Source organism: Suillus subalutaceus (genome assembly GCF_016647625.1).
Source record: "Suillus subalutaceus strain FC151 chromosome Unknown DFJ58scaffold_165, whole genome shotgun sequence".
NCBI lineage: Eukaryota > Fungi > Basidiomycota > Agaricomycetes > Boletales > Suillaceae > Suillus > Suillus subalutaceus.
Genome location: NW_024540414.1, coordinates 1 through 23,050, shown reverse-complemented (window position 1 = coordinate 23,050; position 23,050 = coordinate 1). Strand labels below are relative to the sequence as shown.

Below are 23,050 nucleotides of genomic sequence, written 5' to 3'. Positions count from 1 at the left end.
GGGGTCTGGGATCACGAAATACATATCTATCTATCTTTCTGTTTAGGCGTTTGCAGGCCTGTAGACAGGCAAGATATATAGCACTCATACTAGTATTGAAAAATCATTTGGGACTAATTTGTTTTTGCAAGTCTATGGGGGGCATAGATACCGACGCATATACTGATGGCCTCCTCACTGGCAGGACTGTCCTCTAATCTTGCAAGCCCCCACAGTTTCAGCGAATCACTGCTTGATGAAGTCTTTTTCACTCCAAAGTCATCTCAGTCATCCCAGTCGCTTGTTTTCTGCCCCCTCTCCCTCCCCAAGCCCCCTGTCCAAGTCTCTGTTCCAGTTGACACATTCATAGCTTGGCCACATCGGACTCATTGGCTCGTTGCTGTCAGAAACCCCCACTGCTAGGACTGTTCTCGGAGGCACAAACCGGGAAGCCTGGGTTTTCAACTCGAGAATGACTTCCAATTTAGCTGTGGCTGTTCCTGCAGAGGACAAAGAGAACGAGCAAACTGTATACCTTGGCACGTCAGCAACATGCTCGACACTGCTGACACCTTCCTTTGCTCCTCCGTCACCATCGCCTAGCGTAGATGTGATTTCCCCGATATATTTTATATACTCCAGGAGACATCACAGACCACTGGAGTGCTCAGGAGTCATTCATCACTTGAAGACCCCTCGCTCAATCCAAAGGACCTCTTGGTTGCATCTACATGCCCGTGAGCCCCAGTTCCCGGTCACTGCACCTGTACGCACAACCCACCGGCAGCTCACCGACTCCCCTTTGGCAAACTCCATACATTTGTGTCCTTCTGCAAGTACTACATCAAGCAACTCTGGCATCTCTGAGCATCCCTATCTTCCACGTGATTGCCGGTGCCCCTCATAGTCACATAAGAAACACTGCAAAAAAAGAAAACCACAAAAAAAAACACAAGGGAGGGTCCTGAAATGCCCAGCAGGCCGTTGTATTAGATATCTCAGCAAGAGAGCACTACTTAGCTGGTGGAATTGACCTGGGCCTTGAAAAATCCATCCATGAGTGAATGTTCAGGAATCAGGGCGTGGTAAAAGGAAAAGACTGTTTGTCCTGTCTGGCTGCTTAGCAAGACTGGTCAAGATAGACTCATTTGGTTACAAGTCGAAAAACATCATGCATTGACAGTACAATCACATGAGATTAGCAGTCATTTACCAGAAATGAAATACAAAAGACTGGTTTGTGTTTAATTTGATGGATACAAAACATGCCAGGAATAAGCGAGTCAGGGGCTGGCACCAGCACCATCACAATATGACACTGTAACTGCAGAACAAAAAGCCGGACAGCCGCACTATACTATGGAACCTACAGGTTGTCGATCACATCGATCTCTTTAGAGGTGTACGGAGTCCTCAACGGCTGTGAACACACCCAAGTGAGCTTGACTTTTGAATGACGAAGAGCCTGCCTGAAGGTGCAAAATAGGTGACTTAGATAACAATGATGAAATTCCCCTATGCCTGTCATGAACTCTACTGCTCGATACCGTGTTACAGTATCATCTATTGCCTTGTCACTACACATGGATCCGGTTAGATGAATGTCCACAAATAATGTCAAAGACTTTGCTAGGGTGGAAGCCCATCATGAGAAGGTTCTCTGATTTCTTGAGTTCTCTTCAAGTTGCGAGAATGATGATCATGTTGGTAGAGTCACCCATCTGGATTTAAGTTATAAAGTAGACAAGAAATAAGATGGAGAAGGACATACCTCAGACTCTTGAACTTGTGACACGATGACAAGGAGCTTGACTGTTGGGTGATTGACTTTGTGGTAGCGGCATCGGATGCTATGAAAAAGTCAGCCAATGTGATTTAGCCTGCCCTAACAGAGTCAGGATAGACATATCTAAGCGCAGGATACGTACCATTAGCATTGCTGTTGAAAGGCGTTGGGAGAAAAAGACGTACAGCATGGATTGCATAATGGATGTGGTGGATTTTGTGAGAAGATGGAGGAGGGGCTGCCAGTGGGGAACATATACCTGAGGAATCGACAGAATCTATGGAGTCAATGTCAGCCTTTGGTATCTGCCCAAAGGACACACAGGAGGTAGTAGATGATCGTGGGTGTGTGAGCGAGGATGTTAGCATCCAGTGAGAAAGTCGTGGAGTAGGACGGGGTGACGGGATGATGCTTACAGGGGCACGCCTGCAGAACCAAAAGATAGAATGTGCCCTGCTGGTATCTTTCTTCTGACCACTTTCATCAATACATCCCAACACATACAGCCCTCTCCCGTCACAACCAGTTCTTACTGGGGGTGATGACTCAGCCATGAGGGTTAGTGTAACATAGAAACTCCAGCGATGTGGAGAATATATCGGAAATCAAATTATTACTGACTGAAGATTGACTGAAGATGTGTCTTGTTTATGTTGCTGGAACTGAGAAAATGGTTCAGACAGACGCCAACCGACATCTACTAAGTCGTAGCATACCTTCATGGCCATCAGAGTTGCAACAGCACTCGAAAGCAGTAATACAGTTAGCTTATTTACTGATTTCTTAAGTGCGTTCCCCAACCTAATCTCCATCCTAGTGATCCTTTGTTGGGCGCTGATTATACTATTCAGTCCAAACAAGCCGATGCATTCCGGTATGGGATTGTATTACATAGCTCAATCGAAACCAACTGAAGCTGGTGATCAAACAGGGATGAAGTGTACGGTGATTGGGAGGGGATCGTGCACCCATCAGGCATTATGTACTATTTTTCCTGGAAGACAGTAAGCAACACATGATCATCCATATTCAACTCAGTGTTTCTTACGATTGTACAGAAGACATATACAGGCACCGACATAAAGAGGTGCTCGCGCGATCGACTGCATAACCTGAATAATTGGATACATGCAGCATGCAGAAGACTGCAAGAAGATATGTGGTTCCTGGTCATTGAACCTGTTGCAAAGCAGGACGGGGATCACTATGAATATTATTGTGCAGACACAAAGCAGCACGTCATTGCTTGGTTTGATGTGTTCGATGCAAGTCTGCTTTTTCAGGAGTGTGGGCTCACACGTGAGTGGAATCATAAACATAAGTTACGATACCCCGCCAACGCACGTCATGCTGTCCAACTCAAATACATAGGTCTTGAGCTTGAAGCACAATTTTGGTAAGAAACATTGGTCCATAAAATAACACCACTTGGACATATAAATCAGGAAGCATGTCAATTTCTTTCCACATCATTATGAAATGAGGCCTTCTGATGCGAATGAGCTTCGAGCTCACTTGGAATGGTTTTTAGCAGGTAAGACATCTGGGTGCATATGTCACAGAACTGAATTAAATACACATTATAGAAGGACTGACCTTAGAACAATCGACAGCAGCTTCATTGTTTCAGAATAATGAGCAAACAGAGAAAATAATATCTTGTATCATTAGATTCAGTATGTCACTCAAATATGATAGTGCTTTATTTTCGGATGGAATCGCACAGAGTCTCATCTTTCATCCAACAATTTAATGACAGAGGAAGGAGTAGCATTTTGTGGTATGTTTGCTTCACCCATTTATACAGCGACATAAATGGAACCTACCCCTAATAATTATAGGAAGGATATGGAGCATATTATGTAGGAATTTCACGACTGACACAGCTGAAGTTTTGCATTAACTTATAGGATCCTGGATAAGGTCATCATCAATTTTTAAACTACTACGGTTTACTGGAAAATGACTGTGCCACTAACATCCATGAAGCATGATACCGCTGTGACAATATAGTTTTCCCTGGGCTGATATTCCCCCTTTTTACTTACCTCCACTTACCCACTTTCCTTAGTTTATGTTCGCATTTTTACTGCTTGCATAATCATGTCTCCCTTTCACCAGTGTCAGTACCAGTCTGAATCACAGTCTTTTGCTTGATGATACTTCTACTCTCTGAGCTCTGAGTCTAGTACAGAAATTCTTTAGGGTTGAATAGCAGCTAGGCATAGCAATTTTGACCCAACATTTGAAGAGTACTTTACAGAGTTCTCTTCGTGTTGTGTTTCCCACAGTGGTCTCACTCCATAGAAGGCTTCAAGCGAAAGTGATCTCTCCCCCTTTTACTGGTGACCGCTGCAATGTTTGGAGTGCCCACACTTGTTTTAGAACATATAGAAAATATCCATGTCAACGGTATTGTCAACTCATTGGATATCAGGCAGTTCATTGACCGTTTCAATGATGATAATGTGAAACACAGCACTTTGGTACACGCATTTACCTATATTGAAATCAGAAAGCTGTGCAAATTTACGTCTTCCATTATCGAGGCGGGTGTTATCATGGCGGTGGACGCTAGCATACTCGCTATTCTGGATATCGGATCTCAAGTGATAACAAGGACACTATGTTCTCTTTCACTCATTTTCAATGTCCACTGCATACTCGCAGGTGTCACTGCTCGACACTTCGGTGAAAAGATGAAGTCTCTGGAATTTGCAGTATGTGTAATCCTACTAGGATTTTCTCTCTATGCTGATTCAATGCTACATGTAGTCTCAGCATCTCAATGACAATCGTACCAGAGTTGCAGTCATTTATAGTGCTCCCTCTTTCTTATGGACCACCAGGTAATCAACTCATCACAAGGCATATAGATGACGTTGATTGTAACCCAACAGCGTGGCTTTATCTACTCTAGGCTTTCTTGCAGTATTCGCAACCCCAAGTCATTCGTTAATGATGACAGTTCCATGCATGATCACTGTCACCATCCTAGGAGGTTTCTTCGACACAAAACTTGCCTGATAACAGTGGAGAAACAGCTGAGCAGTCGTCGTTGTACGCAGGAACAATACAATTTTCAGACTTGCACCAGAAAGATTGGCCTGATCATGCCGAATGAGTCTTGAGAATATCAAGATGGTCGCCCAGTTATGAGGGAAACAGCTAAACCAACATCAAGGGACACAGCGCGTAAGTTTCAAAAATGTGGAGAGTCCCACAAAGATAAGATTGTCTAAGAGTTGAAGAGTGTCCACCTCCACTCAGTTCAAGATAACAGCAATTGTGGAGCATATCCTTCTGGATGCTTGGGAAAGGGTTGGCAAGCTGGTAGACAAGCCTATCCAGCCGTACAACATTCCATGCACTTGCACTAGAAAAGAAGGTCCCATGGATTAATTTGAGGAGAATCACCCAGGTTCATTGCAGACATTTGGGTTGGGCTGACATTCATGGGAGTTATATTGAGCACCCTTGACAGCAACCTCAGACAGCTTCACCCAAGTTCCCTGAAGGACTGTCAAAGAAATCAGACAGCTGAGAAGATGATGACGAGCTGAAGTGCTCGCTGACCTACGTGCAAACCTCATGGGTCTCCTACCGTCATCTGAATGGGTAGTACATCTTGTGGCCGAGAAGCCGGATCTTAAGTTGGTGGCTCAGAACCATGACTTGACCAAGTCACACACGGCATGGATATTACCATCGGGGCTGCCACTCATTGGAGAGTAGGTAACGCAAGCTGAGCCTACGCCAGACAATTTAATCGCATGCCGTGCATCCATTCACATCGCCCAGTTGAATCGAAATGGACCCTGTCATTTCCAGCAAGATGGATCCAGCTTTCTTGTCCAGAGCGAAAACAGGGCATTCCAGCTGCTCAATTTGTAAGCATCGTCATTGTCTGAGTATAATATTGTAATTTGTTGGCTTCAGAGCTCTTTAGACGCACTGGGAGCATCAAGTCATTTGATTTGTTTGTCCTTGTTTGTCCAGAACGTCCCCAAGTCCATATTTCCATCTTGGCATTCATTTTATTGGACCTCAAGGTAACATTCGACTTGACCACAAGCTACTTTACATCTGAAGTTGAGAGTTTTAACAGAGGTATGATTTCTATCTGGAATAGGGTGCACTGTAATTAACTGCTGATTCCCTAGGCAACTCGAGTCTCAGAGTGGCCTATCACCCCCGATAATGATATTCATCATGCTGTGTGTGACTTGGTAAAGTCATGGTTCATGTTGCTCCCAAGCCTGTCTTCCCATTGTTGCCCTATTTCAATGCTATTGAGGCAATGAGTAAAATCCATTCCATCAATGGTCTTTTTCCAATGCTCATGTTCTTGCAGAGCTCAAGAATCTTAACTCGCGGCTTACCTGTATTCAGAGTTGTGCATGGGCTTCCTCAGGCCAACTTTGACCTTTTGAAAATCTCCACAGGTGAGTTTTTGTGCTTGTTTCTTTTGTCAGCTGAATATATAGATGCTACTACTCCAGAGTAACTGACTATAAGGAACACAACCAAATGACAGCTGAAGTCCTGGCAATCGTTTTCAACCCCAACTTCCTTCGTACACCACAAAGTGCCTTTGCTCTAATATTGCTGAATATGGGACGTATACCCACAAACTCGTGAAAGCCCTGATCACTCATGTACGTAGTGTGACACAATTCATCATTCCTTTACTGCAGTTCCAGGTAATCTTTGACAATGAGCTTGCAGCAGACTATGACATAGAAGGAGGAGCCTATCCTTGAGGAGGACGAAGAAGAGAAGATAGACTCCAGCTGCGTGCGATAAGTCATAGACCATGGACGTTCCTGTATACGGTCACACCTAAATCCCCACCATCTACAATGGACTCCTTGTCGTCATAATCCTTTTGCATTCCATTCTATGGGTCACCTATGACTGTTTGTGGGTATCTATCATGGACATTGTACAGTACCACTCCCCACAGTATTCTTACTGCTCATTCTGACATTCTTTTATGCCTATGGTTTTTCCCATTAAGCTTGTGGTCTTCCCTATTAGACAAGTATTATTCCATGGTCTTTCCCATTAAGCATGTGGTCTTCCCTGTTTATTGTTTTCGCACAAAGCTTATATATTTCCCAGATGATAGTAAATTAACAAAAAATGTGCAGGTATAGACCTGCCCTCACTAGGACTACAACTTTCATCAAGGATAATGACTTTTTTTTTTTGTAAACAAGCCCGACAACGATTTTTGTTACAGCCATATCTCACCTTCCCATCAAAATTGTGATAAGGTATGATCACATATAGACTTGCCTTAACACATGCTACAACTTTCATCAAGAGGTTCAATTAAAGTAATCACTTTTCATTTTTTCCATATACCCACCAGATATATTGTTCAATTATATGAGAAGATTTGTTTATGGAGGGTGTAGGGCATAGATGCAATACATATAGTGAGAAATTTCCAAAGAAATTGGCATTTGAGGATGACCAAAGTGTTTTTTTTTGCCCAAAATTATGGGTCATAATAGGACTCCTGACACCCCTACACCATGGGAAATTCCCAATGCATGCATGGTCTAAAGTTGCCTGGTGGTCTTTCCCATGCAAAAATTATTTTGGTCCCTGGACCATGCTCAATACATTTCATTTTTGACTCTATGCACTTGGGGAAAGACCAGAAAACATTGGCCGGACCGCCTGAAAAGCACCTCTTAGGCCTTTACTTCTATAGGTATAATACAACCTAAGAGGTACCTGAAATGGGGTGACCAAAGTGTTCTCAGCGAGTGTTCAGATATTACTTCATGTGCTCCCGTATGCCTCATCCCATATGCCCAGCTCCTAAGGGATTTAATCATATTGATGGCATTTCCGATTGCACTTGAAATCATTGAGATGGTTGTCTGCTGCTCCCCTATGGAGGATGTTGACGCAGTCTCCACCAATCTCCGTCATCTCAAAGATGTCAATGTAGTCTGCTTCCTCTGGGGTGTGGTGCGCTGATGCACGTGAGAGGCGTGAAGTTGACAATGCGAGCTATGCAGCGGAGGTCGAATTTGTAGAGGACTTTGAGAACGGCAATGCCAAAGTGATTGGGGTGTGTGGGGCGAGGTTGTTGGTGGATGAGCTTGCAATGATGACTTTTACGCCTGAATTGCCGATCTCTTTAAAGAACTGATTATTGAATAACAGTAGATGTATAAGGCAACGGGATGGTGGAGGGCATACTCTGTCAAGTTGTTATTCCTCAATGCGAGTGAACCTGACAGGATTGGCGGCTGTGATGAGGCATTCCTGTGTGAAGGGGGACAGTAGGCCAGATGTCAATAGATCTGCGACACTTTATGAGGAAACGTAAACAGGAAGAGGAAGTGACTCACTTTCGAATTCACTGAGGTCTTTGGCACATGTAAATTTGTATGCCCTGATTTAGGCTTTGTTAGGGTGGAGGCTCATCACCAGAAGGTTTCTTGAGCAGTTCTCTTCAAGTTGCGAGAATGATGATTTTGTTGGTAGAGTCACCCATCTGGATTTAAGTTAACAAGTAAAGAAGAAATAAAATGGAGAAGGACATACCTCAGACTCTTGAACTTGTGACACGATGACAAGGAGCTTGGCTGCTGGGTGGTCGACTTTATGGTAGTAGCATCGGATGTTACAAAAAAGTCGGTCAACGTGATTTATCCTGCCCTAACAAAGTCAGGATAGACATATCTAAGCGCAGGATACGTACCATTAGCATTGCTGTTGAAAGGCGTTGGGAGAAAACAGACGTCCAGCATGGATTGCATGATGCATGTGGTGGATTTTGTGAGAAGGTGGAGGAGGGGCTGGGGGAACATATACCTGAGGAATCGTCAGAATCTATGGAGTCAATGTCTATCATTGGTATCTGCCCAAAGGACGCACAGAAGGTAGCAGGTGATCGTGGGTGTGTGAGTGAAAATGATAGCATCCAGTGTGGTGCTCAGTGAGAAAGTCATCAGGGTGATGCTTACAGGGACACACCAGTGGAACCAAAAACATTGGATGAAAGGCATGAAGACAGATCAAGGTCTCCCATGTTTACAAATATAAATCCTCTGTATGGGCTGGTCCGAGTGCTTCTTTGCATGCATCCTCATCTGCAAATATTCTCTGCAAAGTCAACCCATCTATGTTGAGAAATTTGAATTCTGCATTTTTTTCAATTGCACATCCAAGTTGTTCAACTTGTCTAGTTTTGTCCTAGTAGATACCCATGGCGTTGACACTCAAAATTTAGAATTCAGGAGAGTTTGGGGGCCGCTCCTGAGATTCTCAGAGGGAACTTTGTACTGACTCGTATATGCGTTATTACATGATGTTACCAATGTTAGATGACAAAATATACTGGAATCAGTTAAGCATACTAAGGATATCGATAAAATAAGCACATAATCACCCAAATCCATTTACAAAATTTCTAATAATTGGGTTAACTCCGTCTCATTCTCTCTGGATGGGACTGTTGGGGTCTGGTATGCAGCGATTGGGAAGTCATTGCAGGATCACGCTGAAGAAGACTGTTCAACATCCTCCCCGCATGACTGTTACATCCGACATTCACCAGCTGCCATCCCCACACCCAATACTGCGAAGGATGACTTCATTTCCTTCTCATCAAACCCGACGACACATGCACTGTGCGATATTGCTGAGCTATTCACAGGCACCCCCATGATGACCACACATTTTTCTAGGAGACGATAGATGGCTGTTAAGTTATCTATAGTACATTACTCAAAGGTGCTGACTGGAAACATGGCGTGCAACATCTGAATATCATGTTCAGCCAGGTTCAACTGTCCATCTTCTGCTCCATCAGGTCTCCAGAGACGATTTCCTCAATATACGTTCATTGGGTATCAGGTTTCACCTATTATCCCGGACCAGTCAAAATCAACCAAGTTGAATCCAGGGCTGCGGTCCTTTTTGACCATAACATTTGTGTTCCGAATGTCTCCATGAACATAACTTTCTTGATGAAGAGATCAGAGTCCCGCAGAAAGCGCATCGTGATGAGGGTAAGGAACGGGAGATTCCCCAAGACAACAGTAATCGTCTGTGATCATCTCCATCACAATCATGTACCATCTGCCTGGCAGCTGTTCGAAGCCGAGGAGTGCTCGAGCAAAGCCGCCAGAAGCACATCATTGATGTACTTCCTTAGAGTAGCGACAGACAAACTTGATGCAGAGTGTCTTGTCATCAGTTGTCTTGATGGAAAAGAGTAGTTTGCTAGGATACATTTGATCGCAGTATGTGAAATGACACGTCAATGACGTCTCAATGCAAGTGAAAGAATATGGGTATGGAAACCTGGCCCATCTGGAAATTTGGAGTCCAGAAATTTGAGGTGTTCATCGGGAGAAGGGAACTTAGTGTTTGATGTCAAGCTCTCGTAACATGCCAAGAGGGACCGAAGAGCTTTCCTTGATCATGATATGTTACTGCACTACAGTAAATTATCCTAACATTCTAAGTCCCAGTGTGTTGTGGTGCACAGACATGCCAATTGGCAGATTGAGGAGTAAAACTTCTATGGTGAGTGTGCAAAATTCACTGCCATCCTTTTGGGTATGAGAAAACAGCAGGTACTTCTCATCCATTATGCGGACAGACAGTTGTCTGAATATGTTATATAGGTCTAATGTCAGTCTGGCTCGTGTGAACTTCAGACTGACCTCAGACTGACATGACTCAAAGGGAAATAAGCACGTGACCCTTCACGCCATTTCTGTTGCCTTCAATGAGTTTGCTTCAAAGTGTGTATTGTATGAGTACCTACAGATATACTAACACAGATGTCAAAGATGGGATGGGCTGCAGCTTGGGGGCTGACAGCACTGTTTCACTGGCAGCAGGAACAAGTGCAGGTGGTGGAAGGGGTGCACCTGGGGGATGTGAGTCGAGAAATTGAGCCGTTGTTTTGTCAAAAAAAATCAGTTTCGTGGTAGACAACAAAGAGAATAGAAAAGTGTCACCTCTCTTTGTGCGCCGTGAACCTTCTGTTATTGCGATCACACCAAGCATGCCTTCCATACGAGTGACCTGCTCCGCTCACTCCAATATCCATCCGAGTGTGTATCACATTGGTTTCCTTGTCTATATGAAACAGCACAAACTTGTTGCATGGCTCCATACAGACAAAGAAAATGATGTGCATCCCTGACTTCCACAGTTAGTGGGAGCATATGTTTCTGTGCACCCAACTGTACAGATCATTCCGGCGACTCCCGAGTGGCTGAACCCTCTTGACTATGGAAACTTGGACACTTGTGCTCACTGTTTATTATTTTTTGAAACTGTCGTAAATGTGCGCTGACGTCAAATGCGCAGACTAAGTATTAGATGTTCTATATGTACAGCAAACCGGGAGGGAGGTCATGCCTGAGGTTCTCAATGGAAGACTTTGAGAGTACGTGAATGATCCCCTGTATGATGTGTGTGGGCTGACTGTGCATGATGTGTCAGTTATGGATCTCATTTACACAGGGTGAGCTGCCTGACATTTCCTGCTGATGAAGCCCGGATCTCTGTAAGAACTAAAATTGATCAATCGATCCACCTTTGGATAATTACGATGAAAATTGACTGACCTTCTGACGGACTGACTTGTATGAACTTTGGACTGACATAAGACTGACATTAAGTAATACTCGGGCAAACCTGAAGTTCTTGATTTGATGACTCCACACTCGCTGTCTTCAAGCCTTTTGAACTTAAAATCGCTAGGGATACTTATGCCAGGGTACGCACTGTCTGACTCATGATCATATTGACTAATCTACATTGACTGGCATGTATAGAGTGCTGAAGGATTTTGTTTCTTCTTGCTCCAGGAACCTTGATTATGCTTAGTATATCTGCTGGTTGTGTACTAGTCACTCGCAACAAATTGCACATTGCCGTCATGCAGAATCCCTGGCTTCTCATTCGCTGGACTGCCGGTCCGTATTACTCCCGAACACGTTTCCATATCGCCAGGCAAATGAGGTACATTTTGTGTTCACTCGTTAGTCCGAATTGTGTTGATTTCCCAGAATTTTCTATTTGGATTTGATTCAATTTGCCTCACATTAACCCTGCTCATTGCTGTGGATTGCTCCACACTAACTACCCAGACAGTATTCTGACTGCATGCTCAGTTGAACGTCACACCTCCTCAACCATGTTTTCGTGTGATAGCTGGCTTGACATGGGTGTCACCCAATGCCTCATTGGATCTGTTGGACTTGAATGCACTGGAATGCTGGACCGGTCCTAGGGCTGAAAAATCAGTCATGCCCTTTGACAGCCTATGGTATCCTGACTGGTATGCCAGGGAGAAACATTGGCACCCATGGGTACCACGCAACCCAGATGGATTGTGGTGGCACCAACCCTCCCAGGACCGCACATTTCGACCCTTGGACGATGATGTTAGAGTCAAACAAGAACTTTCAGCCATGGCCAAAACTCTGGGTGTCATATATAGGCATATCCAACCGGAGGGCCCAAGACCTGACAATGCGTACTTCATCCATAATTTGAATTTTGGCCTCCCTTATCACGAAGACCATGCCTGTAGATTCATGCTTTCCACCAGTGGCTACATCTGCTGGCTGAAAGCTCACCGCCCACATGATGTGGATAGATACCTGAAGAAACATCTGACATCCCGGGATGCTGAGAGCATGCTGGCCTGGGGGGCTGGATCAGCCAGGAGGTGTGGGTGTCATTTTGGACCTGACGTGGGACCAAAGAGAAATCAACATCAGGTTGTACCTGCAGCACAACATTCTGGTCTATTACCCTTGGACCTTTTCTGCGGCTGCCGACAGCACATTGTACCACCTATCCCCCTCCCACTTGTTATCACTGATATGTTGTGAAATATTCTTAAACCCATCCCAGATGTTGATTTCTTTCTACAGCCACTGCTGCCTGGTAAGAGGGGCTTAGCCTTGACAGCCAAAAAACCACCTCCTTGATACGTCAAGTTTGGGACTTCCAGGGATGGAGACCCAGATCCATCACCAGGAAAGCAGGCCAACATTGCTTCCAGGTATTTTACTTCGAGGAACATCTGGTGGATGATGGTCAGACTCAATCATAGTTGCTATTAGTGGCACCTGGATGTTGTTATTTTGTATGGAATATATTTCATGCCAGTGGTTATTAGTGTGATAAGTCAGTAAGCGATGTTTCACCATATCACACACTAATAGAGTTCTCAAAACATTCTGTCACCTGCCGGATATCTTGAGCCTCAGCACCGGAATGAAGCAGGGATCGTGTCAAGAAATTTTGGGGGCAGAAGGAGTAAGGAACTGGCGTCTGCCGCTGATATGATTTCAATTTGTACCCCATGGATAAATCCGGCAGACTTTGCGAGAGATGGAAGATCCATCAATTCAGGGTGTGCTTCTAACACCCACCACACATTATCTGGATCGTATCAACCAGCCATGGTTTCTACCCCCATGCTGTATCACGGTAGGTTTAGCTGGGAACCTCTGACAATACTGCTAACACACCTGGATTGTAGGAGCCAGGGTCTTGTGTGAGTTCCAGTTGCCCATACTAGATGCCCAGCCAGAATTTCGGGCTCAACAAGAAGTACAGACCAAATCTGCCCGGCAATGATACGGGATGTGGAACCCAATGCACTCACTGAAAGCTTTCTTCAATCAATCCGAGCACACTTCATGTGCCCTATGTGAGCGATTTAACAGATCTCCCAGGATCGACCTATTCATGTTACAGTCAGATGTTGGGAAGTCCTATCAGTGTCAAGGTCCTGATATAATCATTGCAGCCGGCTAATCCTTGCTTAGTGTGGCTCCAGTGACTTACTGCCCAGAGGGGCATGTGGTCTGTGTGTATTGCTTGCTGCAATCAGCCTTGTACCAAGGCTTTGATACATGTCTGATCTGTCAGACAAAGTCTTCTGTTCCAGGAAATTGCCCTTTCATCTATTTGAGGCAGACCCAGGATGCTGTGGTGTTCTTGATGGAAGGAATTGCAAGGGAGTTTTGTGATGCTGCTGCTGAAGATGGGGAGCCTCAGGATGAGGAGTTGAGGTCCTACTGCCTGTGGACCTATATGGGATCATTGGAAACTTCAATCCAGGTGATCTCAAGTCCCACTTGATATCATTGTCATGTAGGCAATTCTGCTGACCGGTGGCACAGGGTTGGTTCAACTATTTTGCATGAAATTCAGCAATCCCGGCTTCCATGTAAGACGGTATCCCAAATTTATGTGGTGTCAAACTCATTCACTACCAACCTAGCGTGCTTGATTAATTGCTTCCCATCTGGAGGCAACCTCTTACAGATACATCTATACCCAGCCCATCACAATCCTTCACAAACCATAACCCACGGTCAAGCTGTCACCATCCATCGGTCTTGTATCAACCGTGCTGCCATTCTCCCGATTAATAACGACTGTATCTATGGAGCTGAAGAGCTTTGGGCTTGCATGCTTATACCATCATGTGACGCATCTAACAGTTATTACGTTCATTAATACAAATTTCTCCGCCAGGCTGTGGTTTGGTCAGTACTACCGAAACTGGTCTCTAGCAATATGCAAACCTTGTAGAATATATTTGTGGTAAAATTGCTTCCTGCAAAGTATTACAGCGTGAATGGTCTTGTACTTGTATCTGCTCAGCTGTGATGAGGTGATGGGCATTAATATTGAATGGCTGTACAGGTAGTGGGATGGAAGAATCCTTGCATTCTGCAAGCAATAGCTGGTATTGTAGATGCATCCTGTGAGTCACTATTGATAACCACTTGTATGGATCATATAGTTGCATGTTGACTTAGAACATTTCATTTCATGAGTGGTGCCCTTCCACAGGCATCTTGTATCAGGATGACTACCTAGACATGTTCTAAAGTAGCAAAAATACCACCTGTTCTGTATTTACCATGCACAAGCTATGTCACAATGTAAGTTTAGGGGGAGCGCCTCCCAAAGATCTTTCCTGAGGATTTGATGGCTTTCTTTCTTTCTTTCTTTCTTTCTTGTGTCCATGTCACTGCGCCCTCATTGGGCTGGTGGGGATAGCCTTGGGGGAGTGCCTCTCAGGGGCATTTCCTGAGTGTTTTGACTACTTCATCTCTTTCTTTTGTCCATATCACTGTGCCCTCATTGGGCCGGTGGGACTAGCCTTGGGGGAGTGCCTCTCAGGGGCCTTTCCTGAGGGTTTTGACTGCTTTCTTTCCGGTGTCCATGTCACTGCGCCCTCATTGGGCCGGTGGGACTAGCCTTGGGGGAGTGCCTCTCAGAGGTCTTTCCTGAGGGTTTTGAGGGCAGACAGATTTGTGCCTCTTCCTAAGAGGCAGAGGATGCCATGGTATCAGTGATCTTCCTGCCTCTATTTTTACATTTGGTCAGAGAACAGCATCGCCTGATATTTCATCAATGCTTGCCTAATTACTGCCTCTGCAGTTGACCAGACTCTGAGAGACCACCCCTGGAAAGCAGAGCGCTTGTTCCATGTAAGGTCAAGGTGTCAGGTTGAGCATAAAATCCTATCTATGTGGATACACAGTATTTGTATCTTCACCTTCTTGCTTCTTACCACTGTAATACTCACAAGTTCTTAACTACTAGACTCCACTATCATTTCATCACACCTGCCCGCCACTCACTCTCAGCTGCATGCATCTTAGACCAGATACCTGACATCTACCATTTGTTAGTTAAGAATTGTCACGGCAGGGTGGTTTGGCCAACCTTGGGTATCACTGCCAAGAGTGGATCCAAAGATGTCAAATCCAGGGAGAAAGGTCTGGTGAGCTCTATCTCACACTGGAAGCTTCCAGAAGTTCTGCATCTAAGCATTCAACATCCCTGAAGATACTACAAAGTGAATACACCAAGAAACAATGTGTGTTTTGGCAGATGGAACATCCAAGCTATCATAGAACATTTCTACAAATGTCACCAATAAAATGACTGTTCCGGCTTCATAAACAGCCTTATAAGTGATTCATAATCATATTTCAGGACCTGGATCTTGCATGGATTTTGTTTATGGTTTTTTTTTCAGCATGTTCCATAACATTGGCATGTGAGACACTGTCATTGACACATCCCTGAAGTCATATTCTGTGGACCTTCCAAAATCTCAGCCAATGCACTGTTCAAGCTAGTACAGGCTCCAGCTCAGATTCTGCCCGGTCTTCGGGCAAATCCATTTCAACATGGTAGGATCTTGTCCCACTACAATGCCAAACTCTTTGACACTCAATAATGTGGCAATGTGATGCCTGGCATTTTACCATCTACACCAGTGAAGTTCTTGTCTGGCCTGTCCAGAAAAAGATTCCAACAAACCCAAATGTCATTTTCAGGCCAACCAAAGATGAACTGTTTTCTTTATTATGTTTAAAAAGAAACCTCAGGTTAAAGATATGTGATGTGATACTCTCCGGCATCTGCAAGCCACAACAAACAGAGGCAATCATGCTGGCTACTTTTTATGGTAAGCCATTAACCTTAGTGGAGCTTTTGTGGGGCGGTACAAATGCCATGGACAAGACTGTCGCACACGCACTGACATATGATTAGCTGCACAAGGTGATGATGGTACTATACTGCTTGTATGTAGGTGATCTTTACGGTCAAGTAACTGAAGCCATTGCCATGAAAGACACTACAATGTTGTCAAAGGTAAGTCACGCTCACCATCAGATGATGATGCACTTAGTTTCTCTGGCACTTTAGCAAGACCGCCTCTTTGTCTCTGTTGAAAACGTATATGTGTCTACAGTTTCTTTCCATGGTGGTGATGACTTACGCGACTTATAAATAAAAGTGTCCAAGTGAATTTTCCAGATTCTGGCCTATCAATATGAAGCTGGCTGTAATACTTCGGTAAAGAGCAACACCTCAATTCAGATGGCAAAGTACAGACAAGGCTCGCGGACTCTTAGACTTGAGGGCGCTAATTCCAGGCCTTTCTTCATAATACAATTTGTATATAATGAAGTGTTCATCGCCGTAGGTACATGGTTGTTGCACCACCCAGTGGTCTAATACCAGGATGTCACCATGGGGGCCTGATTGGCGCCCTCACCTGGAATTCTTGCCAACTCTGATCCCCCTTTGCTCTGATATTGCTATCTCACCAGCACAGTCGGACCAACCTTCCATTGTGTCAGAGGTTAACACATCTTCCCAGCATATTTTGGCTGGCGTAGTCACCTTGTATGTTGAGCTGATCATCCTGCCAGATGACGGTCCAGGCACAGACCCTGAGGCATCTGGCAATGAAAACTGACACCACCAGGCATGGTTTAGAAGAAATATTAATACTGGAATAATATTGCCCATCTGCAACCTGGATCCGGGTGTCACCGCAGACTTGACGGTCTAGTCTTTTCCCTTTCCTTTGGGTTTGTTGCAGCTAGAAGACCGAGTAGAGGCATGATGAGAGCCAGCTTGTTTGGGACCTGACTGCATCTGTCATCCACATGAGCAAGTGGAAGAACGAAAGCAACAAACACACCTGAGAGATTTTGGCTTTTTTGGGTTTCTGCACGACAGCAGGCATGGAAGACTGATCAATCGGTTAGTTTACAGCTTGGGCTCTGGGGTGAGAAACCTACAGATGGATGCTTGGAGGATGCAGGAACAGAGGGCCAGGTGTCCAGGTCCATGGGCATCGGTAGCTCAATCTCAGTCATGGCTTGTGCATCAGGTTTTGCAGTGGCTTCAGCCTCAGCCTTCTTTATATTGATCTCCAGGAGTTCCAGGGTGATTGTTAGGCACCTATGCCAGCTTTTCTCATCCGTCTCCACCATTGGACCATAATCATTTCCACTCTGTTTGGACTCCAGGTCCATCTTCAATCAATCAATATTCTCACCGGTCTTGTCGGGCAAAGAGCCATAAAGTGATCGGATGACAGGGTCAATTTCAGGTGATATCAACCAAGTTGCCCAGTCTGTGCCACCATTCATAACAAAGGGAGATTGAACAAATTGGACGCTCACCAAATACAGTTGAAGCCGGTTGGTCAATTTGAGGCTCCGGTGGCAACCAGGTTGAATCCGGAGGAGATATCTTGCGGGTGTGATATGTTGCTTGTGCCCAAGAGAATAGGATGCTAGAGAACCATTGACACATATTTTATTTGATGTGGGCATCTCCTGGACTCGGTGCTGATTTGTAGAGGGATAGAAATTTTCCTGGACCTCGTCAAAAAAGGCCCTCGCACAGATGGTGCAAATACACAGATGCCTGAAATAAATTTTCTCTGGTCCATTCGGTGAAGCGCTGACTGAGTGACAGGTACCACAGCCCATACATTGCATGTTGCAAAAATCAGGCAGAGAGGTTTTGAGGAAGCGGGAATGAAGATAACATGTTCATGTGATCGTATCACCGGAAAACAGTCCATAGACTGCTCGTAGAGTCCACAGTGATAGAGCTCTGGGCACCAATCCTTGCGCATTGTACTTGCCTTATTCCAGTAATGGTTAAGGTCTATCATCTTGACAGAAGGAATGGATGCCTGCATAGCGCTTTGGAGGAGTTCAGGTCGACGTGATGAGGCCAACAGAAAACACATCCTATAATTCCCACAATGGTGTGGCTAGGGTTCCTCAAATTGGTTAAGTTGCGTTTGATAAGTGATGGCGGCAACAGAAGCGACAACAGAAGCGGCCACAATTTGTGTTCGCCATCTATTATTCAATTGAATCAGGGTCCACTAATATAAAATGTAGTGTTGGACCTTGCATACATTATGTATGTATACGCCGCGTGAGGCTGGGCAAACTGGATAAACATATCCTATCTGAGTCAACATGCTGTAGGAACTGTCAGCTCTCAGCCAGCCCAGTAATGACCTGAGCTATTGCAAATGTTTCGAAGGTTGGGGCCTGGCATATTGTTTTAATAGGCCACACCAGTCAAATTTTTATCCTGTGATCAGGCCTGGATCTACCATTGAGAGAGCTGATGGTCCTAACCATTCATCCAGAGGTGCCCTGCACACTCAGTGCCTCTTATGTACTTTTGGATGTTCGCAAGTGACAAGTCTGGGCAACTACAACCTGCGCCAGGAATCAAACTGATTGTGTGAAACATAATAGGAAAATGCCCAACAGATCTATGGCGGTGGCATAAAAGCTGGGAGAAAATTTGTTGAGGACATAAAAATGTGTTACATATATTTACCTAACATCAATGGTGATAGGAAATGAAACCGCCATTAATAAAATTATCAGATCGCTAACTGGATCATTGTGTCAGCAGAAGGGCCTGGTGACATCAAAAGAAGTTCAGGAGCCATACTTAGGAACTCTGAACTGCCAGGTACTGTATGCCTCCAATTGCAACATCTTACACGTACTGGTATGGCCTGCACCAAAGTCAGTCTGAGGTCCACAGCCAGCGGGTTAGTCTACACCAGGTGCAGGTCTAGGTGGCGCCTGGAATCAGGCTTATTGCACGGTGATGCATTTTGATGAATCACAAAGACCGGAGCCAATGGGTCAAGCCCACAGAATTAGCATAAACCTATAGTATGGTGTCGTGGTGACTTGGAAAGTTGACATGCATGAGCATAGAATGTCAAGACTAAAAATCCTGCTGGAACTATGTCAACGGCTCAATTAGGCATTTCATGGCCAGGCATGTTTCATTCACCCACCTGGAGAACACGCACCCAAATTCATCAGCCAGCCACAAGGTCCACCTTGGATTCCCGGTGCTGAACAGTCCAATACCCATGCTGCACTCCACCTCATTTATAAAATACCCTAATTGCCCATCAGGACCATGCATGACACCCAAATCCAGTCGGACAATCAACCTCAAGGAGCTGGGTGCACCCAGCGACTCTTCCTCAAGGCTTATGAGTTGATTCAATGTGGTTGTGGCAAAGGACTCCAGCTCTTGATCAGCTTGGCGTTGTTCAGAGAGTGTGCCCCCTACTGGGGTCCATGATATCGTCAAAGACATAAGGTTTCCTCAGGTGCAGGCTGGGCCAATCCCCTGGTTCAAGTGTACAGCTGATTCCGAAACTATGCGGAATCGCAAAATCAAAACTTGAGCATCAGAAATGGCCGAACAAGGACCCTATAAGCACATGACTGCGAGATTTGTAGTAGCGCTAGTGTAGTATATGCAATTCACTGAAAGACAATGTCGTTGCCATCAGATTCCTCCCCAGAGACACCTGGATTCATGGCAACATTCATTATTTACCTTGATACATACACCAAGACTACTACTGAAAATAATGGCAAAGCAAAAACCAAGGAAGTGAAATCTACGAAAGTCAAGGAACTTGTCTTTCAAGTCTCTGAGTCCAACTACATTGAATTTCTGACAACAATTCTCATGAAGCATGACAAATCACACTATAGGATCACTGAGAGGAAGAAATACACTTTCAAGTACCTCCTTGGCAATTCTCATGGGCGAGTGATCTTTGTATTATTCATAGAAATTAAACTTATCTCACAGTGGTTGTTTATAGACGTGCCGAAGCAATGGATGTCGACAACCAAGCTGATTATGCGGAAATGGCAAAGAAACTCATCTCCAAAGAGCCTCGAAAGGTGAAAATATTTGTTGACATCAGTTCACTCACGTCTATGCTCTTGTTACGAACTGTGCAAGATCTCACACGCGAGGCTACCCCTTTGACACCAGTTCCTGTTCGAACTGTGACATCACTCCCTGTCACGTCACCTGTTGCTCCAACACCCTCAACACTCACTCATTTTTTGAAGTATGCCAAAGACCACCTCGGTGTTGCATTTGCCTCAACATATGAAGCCTCTCTGCAGTGGCATTGGTGCAGGTCCAGATATACTTGTGGACATGGCTGACCAAGATCTTGCTCGAGTTGGTCTTAGTGCAGGTGAACATTATTTGGCTGAAGAAAGGCAGTGTTACATGGTGGAATGGGCCTCTCGCAAAGAGTAGTGCAAAGCTGTCAATAGGAGTGATACAACTGAGTCGGACATTCCCGAGTACAAGAAATTCCAGTATGAGAAGAGATACCATGATGGGGGACGAGCTCGCATCAGTGGAAGTTGTATGAAGCCTGATGAGTGTCCACCAGGTGCGTGGCTATATCCCGATCATTGTGTATGCTGACAAGTCATTAGTGGAGCGAACAATTTTGGACTATGACCTTTACTACTTCTGCTGAAAACAGGAAAAGTTGGGTTATCTTTCCTCCTGGGTTCACCTTCGAGTCAGAGGGTGATCATGCAAATGCAGAAGATCCTTTTATTTAGAAGTAGCACTATGAATCAGTAGAATAGCTAGGCAATATACCCCAAAGCTTGAAAATAACCTTCTGCCCTTATCAGGTGTGATGGCTTGATATGCTCGTACCATTCTCGTTAACCCTTGTCATCAAAATGACGTTGTAAATATGCTTTGATAGCAGAAAAGGCTTGCTCAATAGAATTGTAGTCAGGTGAATATGGAGGCAGAAATACGAGCCTGCATAGAGCTTCTTCCTCAATGAGACAACGGACCTCGTTGCTATGGTGAATGCAGCAATTGTCTAAAACCAAGACACTACGTGGCCCTGGATATGGGTTGGTTAAAGGCAGCTGCAAACGACGAGTCAAATTCTGATCCAAGTCATATAAATGAAACCATACCACATGCTTGTGCAAGAATTGTATAAATTGCTCACTTGTCACTGGTCCCTCAATGATATCATAAGTAATGATTCCATCGAGAGTCAGTATTGGCAAGATCGAGTAGTGTTTGCCTTGTACGAAACACTTCCTTTGGATGCATCTGATTTAGACTGGTCATTGCATGTCAATCACAATAAAATTTGACATACTTCATTCCAATCCTCGATCTGCCATAGCGTTGAATGAGGGTTCTCTCATCTTTCGCAGCCTCATCACCAAACATCAACATTTCAGGGTCAGGTGCAATGTTAGCAATACTATTCATAAAATAGCACATTTTTCTTAGTTCTGTTCGAGAGCATAAGCGGAAATGTGTTTGTGCTTGAAATGTAACTGCGAAAATGTGCGAAGAAGTGTTTGCAGAGACACAAGCACACCATGGCGAGAGTGCAATTCATGCTGTAGCTCATTGAGATAAATAGTAGGGTGGGTGATTAAGAATGGCAGTGATGAAGGCAATGTCATCAATGGTGAGGGTGCGACGCCAGCCTGTATGCTTGCTGTGGATATGAGATGCTGTAAACTCCAAGTCAAGGGACAGAGCTGTAAGGCCTTGTACACAGAGTCCTTTTTACTCAAGTAGATGGCAGATATGTTTAATGGAGTGCCCACGCCGACGGAGAACAGGGATTTGAGCCTTTAGATCATTTGAAACAGTGCAATGGCTTGCATTTAACGACACAGACGCTGCACAGTGCAAATCTCGCAGTCCATATGCTTACGGGGTCCTTGTTCAGCCGTTTCCAATGCTCAAGTTTTGATTTTTGTGATTCGCATAGTTTCCAAATCAGCTGTAACAATACCAATCAGATCGTGACGGCTGTCAATTGAAGAACCCACCTCATTTCTGCCAGCGATGGACCAGCATCCTGATGCAAGAAGACCCACTCCCCTTCCCCATTTCCTGGAGCCATGTGCACCACCCACAATGGCTGACAATCCACCAAGATAATCCACCACTCTCCTAGCTTCTGAAGGGTTGGTACATACGATTGCTTTAGCCACCTGAAGTGACCACGATCCGGTGGCAGATTCAACGGATCCACTTTGCCAGGTAATAAAACATGCCAGTTGCAATCGCTGCCTTCACGTTTGAGAATACAGCCTTCAAAGGATTGTGAGACATCATTGAGAAAGGAGTGTGGTCAGGGTCTTGGGGAATTGACCGTCCTGGATGCAATTTGGTCGACATTGATAATTACATTGAATTTCAGGGAAGCATGCAGCATCTCTTTGGACAGGGGCCATACCGGAACAATAGACTCCAGCATTTGCAGGCCAGATAGGTATTGCTGCAGCAGGGCCAGGCTGTCCCAACCGTCAGCCTGCTCACTTGTCCTGATTTTCAACGATTTGAATTTGGTAACTAGACATTGACTACTTGCCTTGGATCTACCATAAGGTCTATACCACCCCAGATGGAGTGATATTGTTCAAATGTCTGCCGGAGGTTGGGGTTTGGCAAGATCAATATATCCCGAAATTGTTCAAACTTCATGAACTCCATGACTGTTCCTCTGTGTCGGATTCTAAGCCAAAATAACAACTTATTGATTGCCAGGATCAGTCCAGAAACGCCCCCAGTTTT

General features: G+C 44.8%; 5 protein-coding genes across 5 annotated transcripts; 3 read left to right on the top strand and 2 right to left on the bottom strand.

Annotated features, from left to right (window-relative positions):
- Nucleotides 1–165: 165 nt before the first annotated feature.
- Nucleotides 166–720, top strand: DFJ58DRAFT_734065 (uncharacterized protein; the record flags this gene model as incomplete). The annotated part of the gene is made up of 3 exons (XM_041386403.1): nt 166–321; nt 350–508; nt 583–720. 3 exons carry the CDS (start codon nt 166–168, stop codon nt 718–720), a joined length of 453 nt encoding a protein of 150 aa, XP_041237876.1.
- A 938-nt stretch (nt 721–1,658) lies between these two features.
- On the bottom strand, nt 1,659–2,319 carry DFJ58DRAFT_846250 (uncharacterized protein; the record flags this gene model as incomplete). Its single annotated transcript, XM_041393278.1, has 4 exons — nt 1,659–1,700; nt 1,751–1,829; nt 1,951–2,024; nt 2,182–2,319. The coding sequence occupies 4 exons, from the start codon at nt 2,317–2,319 to the stop codon at nt 1,659–1,661; spliced, it is 333 nt and encodes a 110-aa protein (XP_041237875.1).
- Nucleotides 2,320–2,922: 603 nt separating this feature from the next.
- DFJ58DRAFT_846249 (uncharacterized protein) lies at nt 2,923–3,706 on the top strand (the record flags this gene model as incomplete). Its single annotated transcript, XM_041393277.1, has 5 exons — nt 2,923–3,064; nt 3,137–3,161; nt 3,211–3,299; nt 3,464–3,545; nt 3,676–3,706. The coding sequence occupies 5 exons, from the start codon at nt 2,923–2,925 to the stop codon at nt 3,704–3,706; spliced, it is 369 nt and encodes a 122-aa protein (XP_041237874.1).
- A 16,233-nt stretch (nt 3,707–19,939) lies between these two features.
- DFJ58DRAFT_846247 (uncharacterized protein) lies at nt 19,940–20,728 on the top strand (the record flags this gene model as incomplete). The annotated part of the gene is made up of 3 exons (XM_041393276.1): nt 19,940–20,193; nt 20,277–20,531; nt 20,590–20,728. 3 exons carry the CDS (start codon nt 19,940–19,942, stop codon nt 20,726–20,728), a joined length of 648 nt encoding a protein of 215 aa, XP_041237873.1.
- Nucleotides 20,729–21,339: 611 nt separating this feature from the next.
- DFJ58DRAFT_644073 (uncharacterized protein) lies at nt 21,340–21,730 on the bottom strand (the record flags this gene model as incomplete). The annotated part of the gene is made up of 3 exons (XM_041381391.1): nt 21,340–21,369; nt 21,421–21,562; nt 21,612–21,730. Coding segments are annotated over 3 exons (291 nt in total), but the record flags the coding sequence as incomplete, so codon positions are not given.
- Nucleotides 21,731–23,050: the final 1,320 nt, after the last annotated feature.